The following is a 15,315-nucleotide window of genomic DNA, read 5'->3' as shown; positions in this document are numbered from 1 at the left end:
CACCAATGATCTAATTTCCTTCTGTTAGGTTCCCACCTCCCTAAAAACTCCCCCACCTCCCAATACTGCCATTTGTAGGCAAACAAGCTTGAGCATGTGGACCTTTGGGGGACGTTTAAAATCCAAAGTATAATACAGGCTCAAGGAAACCAAATGGCTTACCAGTCGAGGCTAGAAACTTCCACCCAGATCTCTCACAACTCCAAGCTGACTTACCAACCCTGGAGGATCCTGTAGTGGCCAGGTAGGTCACTGAGTACTAACCAAGAAAGACCCATCACAGTTTCTTGAAATAAAAATCAAATTCCCAGAATCTATTAGAAAAAAGTAAAATATTGAAGAGTAATGTTATGGTACCAGTTGGGGTTCAGTTACGAAAAAAACCACTAGGAATGATATAGAATATGAGGTTCAAAGGGTTTGACCTGAAGCAGTTCTAGAAGCTGAGAAGATAGTCTTTGTTGGCTGTTTCTGCTTCATCTGAGCACAGGAAGATTGTGAGTTGGGAAGGAATGTAGGTCCTAATGGGGGAAGAGTGTGGACAACTGAGGCCTCCAAACAATAAACTGAAGGCTCACACCTCTCACCAGAACCCAAGTTGGCGGTCTCCTTGTCTAAGCCTTCATCCTCACTGCTACAGGTGACCTGAAAGAAAAGCTAATACTTACACCTGATCTAAAATTTAGAATACCAAAGGCGGAGTTCTACGGGAGCTGGAGGAGCTGGGGGCGCGGCTGCTGCCCACATCTAGGGGAAGGAGGGGCTGGGTTGTGGCTCAGAGGTAGAGCTTTTGCCTAGCACTAGCACGTGTGAGGCACTAAGTTCGATCCTCAGCACCACATAAATGTTATTAAAAAAAAAATTGTAAAGTGGACAGAATGCCTTTATTTTTTTTAAGATGGTGCTCAGGATCAAACTCAGTGCCTCATGCATGCTAGGCAAGCACTCTGCCACTGAGCTACAGCCTCAACCCAATAAAAGTTATTTTTTAAAAAAATGATGGTTAGGGCTGAAGTTGTAGCTCAGTGGTAGAGCGCTCGCCTGGCGTGCATGAGGCACTGGGTTCAATCATCAGCACCATGTAAAAACAAAAATAAAGGTATTGTGTCCATGTATAATTAAAAATTTTTTAAAATAATGGTTAAAACAAAAACGAGTCCTCCCTGTGTTGATGTAATAGTAGAAACCTAAACTATGCCTACGTCAAGGAAACCAATAATCAATGAGACGAATCTCTAGAAGGTGGAGAAAGGGAGTCTTCATTTTCTGATGATGAAATGTAAGGGACACCACAACCTGGTAGACAACAAGAAAGGCGGTGTTCCATCAGGACAGGAAGAGGGAATTCTCAATTTAGACTTGATGTGACGGAAGTGGGATGGAAACAGTAAGAACACAAAGATCTGGATTTTTTTTTTTCATGTTTATAACCCATAACCCAGAGCCTGAGTAAAATTTCACAAGGGCACTGAAGACACATAGCTTCGTAAAAAATTTTTCTCCCTTTTTTCTATGTTTCCACTCCAGTAGCTACACTAGAATATATATACTGTCAATAAAAAAAAGAAAACAAAAAATAACTCTCCATGCAGCATTTAAAACAATTTCTAGTAATGTTCCAACTTCAGTTATCACCAAGAATCAGTTCTGTTTGTTTCACAGAGGGCATTCGCATCAAGGGAAGGAGAAGGGCAAAGACAGTCCATGCTGGCAGTGGCAGTCCATGCAGTGGCAGACCTTGTACCAGCTTCAGGCCTTGGTCATACCATAGGACTTGGGCTCCAAATGTCCTCTGGGTTACTGGCTTCTCTGCCTCCTAAAAGCAGCCTAGCAGGCGGGAACCAGCAGTGCTATAGCTTGAGCTCTCGCTCCGGCTTCATGCTGAAGGGCTCTAGCCGCTCGCTCTCGGGCAGCATGCTGTTGAGCCTTTCCATCAGCGGCACCGTCTGGTCGATGCCCATCTGTATGCGGCGGAGGATGGCAGACATTTCGTTGACTTTCTGGATCTGCTCAGCATATTTCGCATATCTTTTCTGGCGTTCCTGCATGAAGCTAAAGAGGGTTTCTACAGACAGATCCATCTATAAAAGGCAAAAAGAGGTAAAACACATTAAACTTTGTTTATCGAAGTCCACTCAGGAGGGTCAGGTGTCCAGCATGAGGCAGAGACCCACAGGTCAAGTGGGAACCGATTAGCTTTATAGGAGGTAGCAGGGGATAAAAAGCCCTTCATGGACACAGGTTATCAACTGCTACACCAGAACCATCTTTCGGGGAGGGCTGTTTACACCCTGTTGAAATCCTGAGATTTCTATTGCTCTCTCTCTACAAAAAAGAATCCTGGAAATCCGACAAGGATTTGAACCTGGCTCTACCACCTGAGTTCTATTTCACTGTCCTCATCTGCAAAAAACAGGAACTATATTCACAGGCCACACAACTACATTTCAGTCAACAAAGGGCCACATACAACAGTTGCTCCATTAAACAACAGAGCTGAAAAATCCTGTTGCCCAGTGACATCAGAGTCTTGGTGAGGCTGAAGAATCACACATTACTCATGTATGTGGTAATGCTGGTGTAAACAAACCCACTGCACTGCACTGCACATACAATTATGTTCAGTACATAATACTTGATAATAAACCACTAAGTTACTGGTTTGTGGATTTATTATACTTTACAATCATTATTTTACAGTGAACTCTTCCCACTGATTAAAAAAAAAAGAATGGTAAAACAGGTTTGTTCCAGAAGAAGATGCATGTTACTGCCCTGAAGAACTTCCAGTGGGACCAGAGTGGAGGTGGAAGATAGTGATAGTGGTGACCCTGTACAGGCTTGGGCTAAAATGTGTTTGTATGTCTTAAAACAAGTTTAAAAAGTAAAAATAAAAGAATTTAAAATAGAAAAAAGCTCATAGAATAAGGATATAAAGAAAATAAGGCTGGGGGATGCTTATGGATGACACTTGCCTAGCATGTGTGAAGCTCTGGGTTCAAGTCAGCACTGCAAAAAAGAAAAGGAAGAAAGAAAATATTTTTGTATAGCTGTACGATATATTTGTGTTTTAAGCTGAGTGTTATTACAAGAGTCAACAATTTAAAAAAACAGTTTACAAAGTAAAATGTTTTAGTAAGTTTAATTTATTGTGGAAGAAAAAAATTCTAAAGTAATATAGCCTAAGCACATGGTGTTTCTAAGGCTACAATTATGTACAGCAGTGTGCTCGGCCTTCACATTCACTCCCCCTCCCTCACTCACCCAGAGCAACTTCCAGGCCTGCATGCTCCTTTCCTGGTAAGTGCCCTATGCAGAAGTACCATTTTTTAATCTTTTATATTGTATTTTACTGTACCTTATCTATGTTTAGCTATGTTTAGATACATAAAATACTTACATTGTGCTACAGTGACCTACACTATCCAATTTAGGATCATACTCTACACTTCCTGTAGCCCAGGCTCTTGCCTTACAACTCAGGTATGGAGTAAGCTACATTATTCAGGTATGCGTAAGTGTACTCTGTTCACACAACCTGACAACACATTTCTGTCATTAAAGGATGCATGTCTGTAATTTTAGCATTTGCAGCACCAGAGTAAGGAATAAATGAGACAACACATGCAAACATATCTAACCCAGGACTTGGCATGGTACAGAGGTAGGTAGTTTGAAATTTGTTCTTCATCCCACCCCCTACCTCCTCTCCCCGCCCTTCCTGCACTCACCTTTCCTGAATAGCTTCAGTGATGCTGTGATCACCCAGGGGAAGGGGTAGCTCTCCTTGCCAGGACCAAAAATGCCAACCAAGGTTACAGCCGTACAGTAGACCACCCTTTTGTCAAACTGTGAGGAGTGACTGTGTACCCTTTCCCCCACTCTGCAAACCCATCAGAAACAGGGATGAGGAAATCCCCTCCTCTGCACAGACCCCACATCCACCCCCCAACACCTCGTTTCCTTCCCAGATAAGGAAGAAACAGTTTAGCTACCAAGACTCACATTTCTATCCCAAAGCTCTTAACGCTACTTCAACCCTTCCTTTTTGGCTATCCCAGAGACATGCCCTTTCCAACTCCAGCATCAGGTCCAGTGCTCAGTACTTCTATTGAGCCTCTGAAAATGGGTTTTGTTTTTGAGCCAGAGTCTAGCTATGTTGCCCAGAAGGGTCTTGAATTCTTGGGGTCGAATGATCCTCCTACCTCAGCATCCTGAGTGCTGGGACTAAAGGTATGTGTCACTATGCCAGCATACCTAGCTTGAGAGTAGTTTTGATAAAGGTAATTGAACAACATTAGTACATGATTTTTCTATGCCCCTCCATGTTTTGAAATGCCTAGAGGACAGAAAAAGCAGCTAGTAAGAGAGGGGTATAGGGGGAGAGAGAGAGAAACATTCATCTTAATGGGAAATGCCAAACCATGTGGAAATAATTTGTAGCTTCAGAGGTTCTCTGCATCCCTAATCAGTCATTCAGTACTTTGGAAGCAGTGGCCAGTGAAGTAAAGTGCTCACAATAGTAAACTGAGGCCTTTTCAAGAGGACCTCGAAGTACTCCATCTTCTGAGGGATCATAGGTGATGTGGAGCCAGCTGGAATCCCCATAAGAAAGCACAGCTTATTTAGCTGCCTACCCAGGATTCAGAACCTTCTCAGATTAACACACTTTACTTGGCAGGGGCATTATCAGTATAGATAGAAACATTTGCGTTGAAATGAAATGGCCTCCACAGCTCTATCTTACCGTATCTTAACATCCTTGACAATCCATTGACCCTGACACATAACCTCATCAGTTTTTACAGCCATCTTTGCAAAGTTTTGTTCAAATGACATAATCTTCCCTAACCATGTCTACATCTAGCTGGGGCCGCTGTTTAATCTACCCAGAGCTTTTGTCCAAAGCCACTTGATGTTTAATGCATACATGAGCATATATATTCAAGCATGCTATTCATTCATGTTATATTACATCTTTTAAGAGTTAATTCTATAGTCCATGAAAGAAAAACAGCACAGAAGAGGAAGCCTGGAGTTGAATGACCTGCAAGGTCTCAGAGTGGTAGAACCAAGATTAGAACCCAGATCTCCGAAATCCAGCATTCTCCTTCCAAAGTATTTCCTAAATGAGAGACATGTACTATTGGTGGTAATGAGACTTTAGTTGTACATGGCATGACATCAGTGATCACTGAATCACATAATGGAAGAGTTATCACTTTTAAAATTTACCATTCTCACTTGCAAAGGAACTTGCAAATTGTGCAAGTAAGAACTTAATACAAGGAACAGTGTGATAAAACTAGTGATTCATATTTCTGATGTCCCTGCCATTTTATGGAATGGGGATAATACAAGTGGCTACTTCACAGGACTGTCCTGAGGACTAAGATACTACATGTATAAACTTTATTATATTGTATAGCACAGATGAGCATCTGCTCAGTGTGAGCTAGTAATATACTAGTCACAGATACTTATTACAATCATGTGCCATGCACCATGCTAGGTCCTAAGGACATAGGTATTGAGAACCAAAACTACGTACGCCCACACAGCTTACTGTGTATGTTAACATGACTTTTCCACTGTCTTTTTTAAATATATTATTACTATTCCAGGAAACTCAGAAAGATAAAAGTTGCAAATAACTTTGATTCAGGAACTTCTACACTTTAAAAAACAACCATTTAAGTAAACATCTATTTCATTTCCCAATAAACAGCAAACAACTATTTATTCTCCAAAACTCCTGTCTCAAAACTTGTGACCACATACTAAGTTCCAGTGGGTGACATGGTATGCACATGGTCATGGCAACTTCTGGGTACCTTCCTTAAAAGCTAGCTGGCCTGCAATCTTTGCTTCTCTTCTTTCAGATCCCTGTCTCCATTTTGCCGCTGCTGAAATGTGGATACAGTCTGTGAAGACCATGAGAACACCTAAGGTCACGTCCTTGGTTGATAGAGCAGTGAGGTAGAAGCAGCCTTTTGTGAGTAAGAGCAGTAGTAGGCCTGAGTGAGAAGAATAAACTCAATTTGTATAAGACACTGTAATTTGGGCCTTTGTTAACACTAGTTGAATGAATGAGATAAAGCCCCTGACTTCAAAAAATTCAAGGTTTAATCAAACTCATCTCTAAACCTTGCCCTACATATTCATTTGCTGTCTCTGGTGATAGTACATTTCAAAGGACAGATGAAAAAAACAGAGATTATTTGTGGGTATAACTGCAGGCTTCATTAAAGTATTTAGTATCTGTTGAATGTGCTCAAACTTTTTCCACATATCTAAAATGGATGGTGTGGCCTATTTGCTCACCTGCCTGATCCGTTCCATAAATGGACCCAAATTATCAGCAAGTCAAATCCAGAAATATACAAAAAGAATTATAAGAGCAAGCTTCAAACAAAATAATTCAATAACACTGAGTTTCCTCAGAAGATCAAGGGTTGTATGTTTTCTCTCGTGTAGAAGCTAGAGAGGAAAAAAGAAAAGAAAGGTGGTGGGTGAGGATCATGAAAATCAAAAGGAGATCAATAGAGGAAAGGGATCAGAGGGTGGGAGAAGGGAAGGGATGGGGAAGTGATTTGGCCAAATTGTTATATTATGTGCATATACAAATATGTAACAACAAATCCCATCATTATGCACAATACTGCACCAATAAAAAGTACAGAAAGAGAAAAAAATCATAAGTACATTGAATATCCAAAAGAATTTTGAAAAAGAAGAAAGTTTGAAGATATATAGTACTTGATTTCAAGGCTTACTACAACATTACAATGATCATGGTAGTGTGATATTGGCAGAGTCATATAGATCAATGAAACTGAACACAGAAAGTAAAGATAGCTCTAACACATATAATCAACTTATTTTTTTTTTAATTTTTAGTTGTAGATAAATAAGATGGTGAGGATTGAACCCAGAGCCTCGCGTGTGCTGGGCAAGTGCTTTACTACTGAGCTACACAGTAATTCAATAGGGAAAAAAAATTCAAAAATTTTTGCAAGGATTATTAGATATTCATATGGGGGAGAAATGAATTTGGATCTCTGCTGGGTTTCTGTTCTCATAACTAAAAGGCTCAGGGATCACCCAGGTAAACTGGGCTGACTGGGCTGCACGAAATAACCACACAAGAGACACAAATACCTTTTTCTTTTTTTTTTAACATTTATTTTTTAGTTATCGGCGGACACAACATCTTTGTTTGTATGTGGCGCTGAGGATCGAACCCGGGCTGCACACATGCCAGGCGAGTGCGCTACCGCTTGAGCCACATCCCCAGCCCACAAAAACCTTTTTCTTTGGGGTCGCTGTGACAGCTCCTCTGACCTTAAGGGTCCTCAGGAAGAGAGAGATCGAGAGAGCATGTTCGATGACCCCTTTTATTGAGGAGAAACTATTCAAATGAGGCAAGGGGTCAGGTTTCAGGGGGCTGAGTCTATCTTCATGTCCACTAACACTTCGGTAGGCCACACCCAAGGGCACAGTAAGGGACCACACACAAGGCACTTCCATGGAAGATTCTATCCTAAACAGGGCAAGGGGTTATATTACAAAGGAACAGGTGAGCATAGCTTCACCCATGGGGCTGTAGCAAGACACACCCATGCACCAGACACCGACCCTCGAGCCCAAGAAGGGTGGAGAAAGCTCTGCCACATTTCTGTGACTGAGCACCTCAGCACCCAGCCGGGGAGTGTAACTCAGTCACATACAAGGTTGGACTCCCACAGATCTTTATACCTCATGTCATATGCAAAATTTAATATGAAAATGGATCAAGGACCTAAATGTAGAAATTAAGAAGATAAAACTCATAGGAGAAAAATGTTTAATACCCTGGAGTAGGCAAAGATTTCTAAGGTTCAAAAAATGTTAACCGTAAAAGAAAAAAAATAGTTAAATTGATCAAAATTCAAATCTCCTCTTCAGAAGATACCATTAATAAAATAAAAAAGCAAGCCAGAGACTAAGAAAATATTTCCAATACACTGATATCAGACTCATATCCAAAATGCATTTTTAAAAACCTCTCAAAATTCAATATAGGGAAAAAACAACCACAACCACCAACAATCCCTATCAAAATGGCATGAACATTTTTTTTTTCCAGTACTAGGGATTGAACCAAGGGACGCTGAACCACTGAGCCACATCCCCGTCCTTTTTTACATTTTGTTAGAGACAGGGTCTCACTGAATTGCTAAGTGCCCCACTAATCTGTTGAGGCTGACTTTGAACTGGCAATCCTCCTGACTCAGCCTCCTGAGTTGCTGGGATTATAGGTGCATGCTGCCAAGCCTGGCTGGCACGAACACTCTTAGCAGAAAGAGAGAAAAATGCTCCTAAAATTGGTGTAGAACCACAAAAGATCCTGAATTGCCAAAGCTATCCTGGAAAAAAGAACAAAGCTTGAAGTACCAAAATACCTGACTTCAAAACATACTATAAAGCTACAGTAACCAAAACAGCACAGTACTGGCATAAAAACAGACACACAGGCCAGTGAAACAGAGTAGAGGACCCAGAGATAAAGCAACATATTTGCAACAAACTGATTTTCAACTAAGGCACCAAGAATTTACACTGGAGAAATGATAGTCTCATCTATAAATGGTGCTGGGAAAACTGGATATCCATCTCTCAAATCATACAAAAATAAATTCAAAATAGAATAAAGATTTAAATTTAGGATCTGAAACTAGTAGACAAAAATACAGGTAAAATGTTTCAGAACATTGGTCTAGGCAAAGATTTTTTGAATATGATCTCAAAGGCATGGCAACAAAAGCAAAAATTGACAAATAGGATTATGTCAAACTAAAACACTTCTGCACAGCAAAGGAAGCAATCAGAGTAAAGAAACAACTATAGAATGACGGGAAATATTTGTAAATTATCATTCAATAACAGATTAAAATCTAGAATTTATAAGAAACTCAAACAACTCAACAACAAAAAAATTTTATGAAATACAGACCAATGACCTGAATAGCCATTTCTCAAAAGAAGATACACAAATGGCTAACAAGATGCTCAACATCACTAATCATCAGAGGGATGCAAATCCAAACCATAATAAAAGATCTTCTCACCCAAATTAGAATGGCTATTAACAGAATGACAAAAATAACAAATGCTGGAGAGGATGTGGAGAAAAAGGAACCTTCCACACTGTTGGTGAGAGTTTAAATACAGCCATAACAGAAACAGTATGGAGGTTCCTATAGAACTACCCCACACTACACCTATATCCAAAGGAAAGAAATCAGTATGCTGAAGAGATACTTGCACTCATGTGTTTATTGTAGTACTATTCATAAGGGTCAAGATATGGAATCACAGTCTACCAATGGATAAAGAAAATGTGAGGGGCTGGGGTTGTGGCTCAATGGTAGAGCACTTGCCTGGCATGGTTGAGGCCTTGGGTTCAATCCTCAGCACTGCATGTAAATAAATAAAATTAAAAAGATCCACTTACAACTAAAAATATTTTTAAAAAAGAAAATGTGATATACACACAGAGGAATATTATTCAGTCAGAAAAGGAATGAAATTATGTCATTTGTGTCAAGATGGATGATCTGGAGGGTGGAGAGCCACCCATGAGCTACTTGAAGGGTCTTTACTCAGTACCGAGCCATGGAAACTATCCCAGCTCTCCCGTGGGTATCAGATTGCCCAAGGCAAGAGATCTCTGTCTTCGCTCTACTAGAGAGAACTCTCACAGTTCAGGAGTTGGGTGTAACCTGTTGGGAACTGGACAACCCACCTCCTACCTTATTTGGCAAAGAACATTTTATGAAAAACCTTTGATGTTCCCCCATGTAAATGAAGCAAGTGCAGGCTCCATCTCTCTTTCCAGTGTGGAAGCTCGATCCCTAAGATGGAAAAGCTGTCCTGCCCCCACTTTTCAAAATTACTTCCCATATACCGTGAGGTTTTTTTTCCGTCATTTTCTCTTAGCTTTTATTCTGTAGCCAGCCCACTCCACAAAGAAGGACACCAATTCCATCAGCTGCACAGGTTGCGATTGAGACTGGAGGGCACTGTTCAGTGATGTAAGCTAGGCACAGAAAGTGAATACTGTGTGATCTCACTCATTGTGGAAAACTATGAAGTTGATCTCATAGGAGCAGAAAGTAGAATAGTGGTTACCAGAGACAGGGAAGAGTAAGGAGTGGGGGTGGGGATGGAGAGAGGGTGGTTCATAGTTCATAGAGATGCCGCTGGATAGGAGGAATAACTTCTAATGTTCTGTAAGAGCACAGTGGGATAACTATGGTTGATAACAACTAACTATCTCATGAAATAGCTAATAGGATTCTGAATGCTCCCAGCGCAAAGAAATGATAAATGTTTGAAACAATGGCTCTGTCAACTACTGTGATCTGATTATAGTTTATATATACTTATATTGAAATATCATTGTACTCTATAAATATATTATTATGCATCAATTAGAAGAAAATTGTAATTTTTAGAAAGAAAAAGAGAAGAAAATCCAAATTTAGGATTTCTGCAGGTAACTTCCCTAGGGCCTCTGTCTCACTAAAACATTTCTGAATTATTGAATTCCTAAGTTAGAAAAAAATCAGTTTTCAGGATCTCTAAAAGGAGAACGAAGACCCTTCCCAGGAAATGGACCTATAACTGCATAGCTGAACACAGACTGGCTTCATTACCAAAAGAAAAAAATAAAAGCAAAGAAGCAGAAGGCCAGTCAAAAGCCACTGGAAACAGGATAGAGACCCAAGAAAAAGCTGCAGAAGATCCACTGGATCTAGCCCTTTTGGGACAAAGAAGCATATAGAACAGGGGACTGGGGTTGTAGCTCAGTGGTAGAGCACTTGCCTCGTCCATGGGAGGTATGGGTTTGATCCTGAGCACCACATAAATAAATAAAATAAAGGTATTCTGTCCATCTACAACTAAAAAAATTTATAAAATTAAAAAAAAATAACAAAACACCAAAGCAGTCTCAGGGAAAAAAAAAAAAAGAACTTCATAAATGACAAAATGTATATGAACTAAAATGGAAACTGCCTAGAAACATCATTTATATGAAGGATGAAAAAGCAAGGTAAGAAATGTAGTAAGGGCAGAAAAATCTGGTGACATTTTGAGGCTTCCAACAGACACACTAAGGCAGGAGCTCATGGTTATGCCTCATCTCTTTTACACTCACTATCTTTAAGGCTTTTACAACCATCAGATGAGAATGGACCACTGTGCTTTTTGCTGACAGGCTTTATCTTTCTTCTGAACTTTTGCTACTGAAAATCATACAACAGTGTTACATTATTCATCCCAATGTTTCCTGACAGGATCAACTCACACTACAAAATTACTGAAACCACTTACCTGCAGGTCCTATTCTACCTCTCTCTCTCTCTCTCTTTCCACTGCTGGGCATTGAATCCAGGGCCTCATAACATGGTAAGCCTATGCTCTACCACTGAGCAACATCCTCATGTCTTCTTGATCTACATGTTCAGTCATGAGAATAAGTATAATCACCATTTGGTTCTACCCAAAATAATGTAAAATAAAAAGTATACATGAGTGCATATAATTTTTTTTAAAGTATTTTAAAGTAAACAAATTTTAACAAATATATTCTCCAACAAGAGGACACTGCTTTTTTAACTTTTTAAAATGTAACTTTTGTTACATGTTTGATAAAAGTGATTAGAGTAGGTGTGATGCTGATTTGGGGCAAATGGGTCACGCTATGGAGTATGGTACTGTGCTTGATATCATTTTGTTTTCAAGAAAGGTCAACTTTTCAAGATAGTGACTCATACCAGAAGGGCTCATAATTTTAAGTTTGAAAAGACATGCAACATAACAGTAAAAGGTTCATAAAGATATCACACATTTTCTAAATTCTAAAACTGTTTTTTTTCCATTACTTCACATATTTATTACATTTTTGTGTGTAATAAAACATTTAAAATCTACTCTCAGCAATTTTCCAGACCTTTCAAAACTTTATTATTTTTTTTTAGTTTTCTTTTTTTTATTGGTTTTTCAAAACATTACAAAGCTCTTGACATATCATATTTCATACATTAGATTCAAGTGAGTTATGAACTCCCATTTTTACCCCGAATACAGATTGCAGAATCACATCGGTTACACATCCACATTTTTACATAATGCCATATTAGTAACTGTTGTATTCTGCTACCTTTCCTAGCCTCTACTATCCCCCCTCCCCTCCCCTCCCATCTTCTCTCTCTACTCCATCTACTGTAATTCATTTCTCTCCTTGTTTATTTTCCCATTCCCCTCACAACCTCTTATATGTAATTTTGTATAACCATGAGGGTCTCCCTCCATTTCCATGCAATTCCCCCTTTCTCTCCCTTTCCCTCCCACCTCATGTCTCTGTTTAATGTTAATCTTTTCTTCCTGCTCTTCCTCCCTGCTCTGTTCTTAGTTGCTCTCATTATATCAAAGAAGACATTTGGTATTGTTTTTTAGGGATTGGCTAGCTTCACTAAGCATAATCTGCTCTAGTGCCATCCATTTCCCTGCGAAATCCATGATTTTGTCATTTTGTAGTGCTGTGTAATACTCCATGGTGTATAAATGCCACATTTTTTTTTATCCATTCATCTATTGAAGGGCATCTGGGTTGGTTCCACAGTCTAGCTATTGTGAATTGTGCTGCTATGAACATCGATGTGGCAGTATCCCTGTAGTACGCTCTTTTAAGGTCTTCAGGGAATAGTCCGAGAAGGGCAATAGCTGGGTCAAATGGTGGTTCCATTCCCAGCTTTCCAAGGAATCTCCATACTGCTTTCCAAATTGGCCGCACCAATTTGCAGTCCCACCATCAATGTACAAGAGTACCCTTTTTCCTACATCCTCGCCAGCACTTGTTGTTGTTTGACTTCATAGTGGCTGCCAATCTTACTGGAGTGAGATGGTATCTTAGGGTGGTTTTGATTTGCATTTCTCTGACTGCTAGAGATGGTGAGCATTTTTTCATGTACTTGTTGATTGATTGTATGTCTTCCTCTGAGAAGTGTCTGTTTAGGTCCTTGGCCCATTTGTTGATTGGGTTATTTGTTATCTTATTGTCTAATTTTTTGAGTTCTTTGTATACTCTGAATATTAGGGCTCTATCTGAAGTGTGAGGAGTAAAAATTTGTTCCTATGATGTAGGCTCCCTATTTACCTCTCTTATTGTTTCTCTTGCTGAGAAAAAACTTTTTAGTTTAAGTAAGTCCCATTTGTTGATTCTTGCTATTAACTCTTGTGCTATGGGAGTCCTATTAAGGAATTTGGAGCCCGACCCCACAATATGTAGATCGGAGCCAACTTTTTCTTCTATCAGACGCAGAGTCTCTGATTTGATATCAAGCTCTTTGATCCATTTTGAGTTAACTTTTGTGCATGGTGAGAGGAGGGAATTCAGTTTCATTGTGTTGCGTATGGATTTCCAGTTTTCCCAACACCATTTGTTGAAGATGCTATCCTTCCTCCATTGCATGCTTTTAGCCCCTTTATCAAATATAAGATAGTTGCAACTTTGTGGATTAGTCTCTGTGTCCTCTATTCTGTACCACTGGTCCACCCGCCTGTTCTGGTAATAGTACCATGCTGTTTTTGTTACTATTCCTCTGTAATACAGTTTGAAGTCTGGTATCGCTATACCACCTGATTCACACTTCCTGCTTAGAATTGCTTTTGCTATTCTGGGTCTTTTGTTTTTCCATATGAATTTCATGATTGCTTTATCTATTTCTACAAGAAATGCCATTGGGATTTTGATTGGCATTGCATTAAACCTATAGAGAACTTTTGGTACTATCGCCATTTTGATGATATTAGTTCTGCCTATCCATGAACAGGGTATATTTTTCCATCTTCTTAGATCTTCTTCTACTTCTTTCTTTAGGGTTCTGTAGTTTTCATTGTATAAATCTTTCACCTCTTTTGTTAGGTTGATTCCCAAGTATTTTATTTTTTTTTTGAGGATATTGTGAATGGAGTGTTTTTCCTCATTTCCATTTCAGAAGTTTTGTCGCTGATATACAGAAATGCCTTTGATTTATGTGTGTTGACTTTATATCCTGCCACTTTGCTGAATTCATTTATTAGTTCTAGTACTTTCTTTGTAGACACTTTTGGGTCTTCTAGGTATAGAATCATGTCTTCCGCAAATAGTGATAATTTAAGTTCTTCTTTTCCTATTTTTATGCCTTTAATTTCTTTCGTCTGTCTAATTGCTCTGGCCAGTGTTTCGAGAACTATATTGAATAGAAGTGGTGATAGAGGGCATCCCTGTCTTGTTCAAGATTTTAGAGGGAATGCCTTCAATTTTTCTCCATTCAGAATGATGCTAGCCTGAGGCTTAGCATAGATAGCTTTTACAATGTCGAGGTAAGTTCCTGTTATCCCTAGTTTTTCTAATGTTTTGAACATAAAGGCATGCTGTACTTTGTCAAATGCTTTTTCTGCGTCTATCGAGATGATCATATGGTTCTTATCTTTAAGTCTATTGATGTGGTGAATAACATTTATTGATTTTCGTATATTGAACCAGCCTTGCATCCCAGGGATGAATCCTACTTGATCATGGTGCACAATTTTTTTGATGTCCCTTTGTATCCGATTCGCCAGAATTTTATTGAGGATTTTTGCATCTAGGTTCATCACAGATATTGGTCTGTAGTTTTCTTTCTTTGAGGTGTCTTTGTCTGGTTTCGGAATCAGGGTGATGTTGGCCTCATAGAATGAATTTGGAAGAGCTCCCTCTTTTTCTATTTCCTGAAATAACTTGAAAAGTATTGGTATTAATTCTTCTTTAAAGGTTTTGTAAAACTCCGCTGTATACCCATCCGGTCCTGGGCTTTTCTTGGTTGGTAGTCTTTTGATGGCTTCTTCTATTTCATCCATTGATATTGGTCTGTTCAAATTGTGTGTATCCTCCTGACTCAGTCTGGGCAAATCATATGACTTAAGAAAGTTATCGATGTCTTCACTATCTTCTATTTTATTGAAATATAGGTTTTCAAAATAATTTCTAATTGTCTTCTGTATTTCTGTAGTATCTGTTGTGATATTGCCTTTTTCATCCTGTATGCTAGTAATTTGAGTTCTCTCTTCTTCTTCTCTTTGTTATCATGGCTAAGGGCCTGTCGATCTTATTTATTTTTTCGAAGAACCAACTTTTAGTTTTGTTAATTTTTTCAATAGTTTCTTTTGTTTCAATTTCATTGATTTATGCTCTGATTTTAATTATTTCTTGCCTTCTGCTACATTTACTGTTGTTTTGCTCTTCCT

General features: G+C 39.2%; 1 protein-coding gene across 4 annotated transcripts in view; it reads right to left on the bottom strand.

Annotated features, from left to right (window-relative positions):
• Positions 1-1,409: 1,409 nt before the first annotated feature.
• The window catches only part of BORCS5 (BLOC-1 related complex subunit 5), a 117,762-nt gene continuing 103,856 nt past the window's right edge, over positions 1,410-15,315 (bottom strand). For 2 of the 4 annotated variants that reach the window (XM_081310682.1, XM_081310683.1), the window contains exon 4: positions 1,410-2,081. In XM_081310682.1, coding sequence (XP_081166808.1) covers positions 1,851-2,081 — 231 coding nt within the window. In that variant the 3' untranslated portion in view covers positions 1,410-1,850. Of the gene's footprint in view, positions 2,082-2,975; positions 3,010-6,324; positions 6,481-15,315 lie in introns of all 4 variants that reach the window. The other 2 variants (XR_014024141.1, XM_081310684.1) reach the window with 2 other exon arrangements.

The sequence above is a fragment of the Spermophilus citellus genome, assembly GCF_964194105.1.
Source record: "Spermophilus citellus genome assembly, chromosome: 10".
NCBI classification, from domain to species: domain Eukaryota; kingdom Metazoa; phylum Chordata; class Mammalia; order Rodentia; family Sciuridae; genus Spermophilus; species Spermophilus citellus.
The sequence above is the reverse complement of the archived record's forward strand: the minus strand, read 5'-3'. Positions and strand labels throughout refer to the sequence as shown.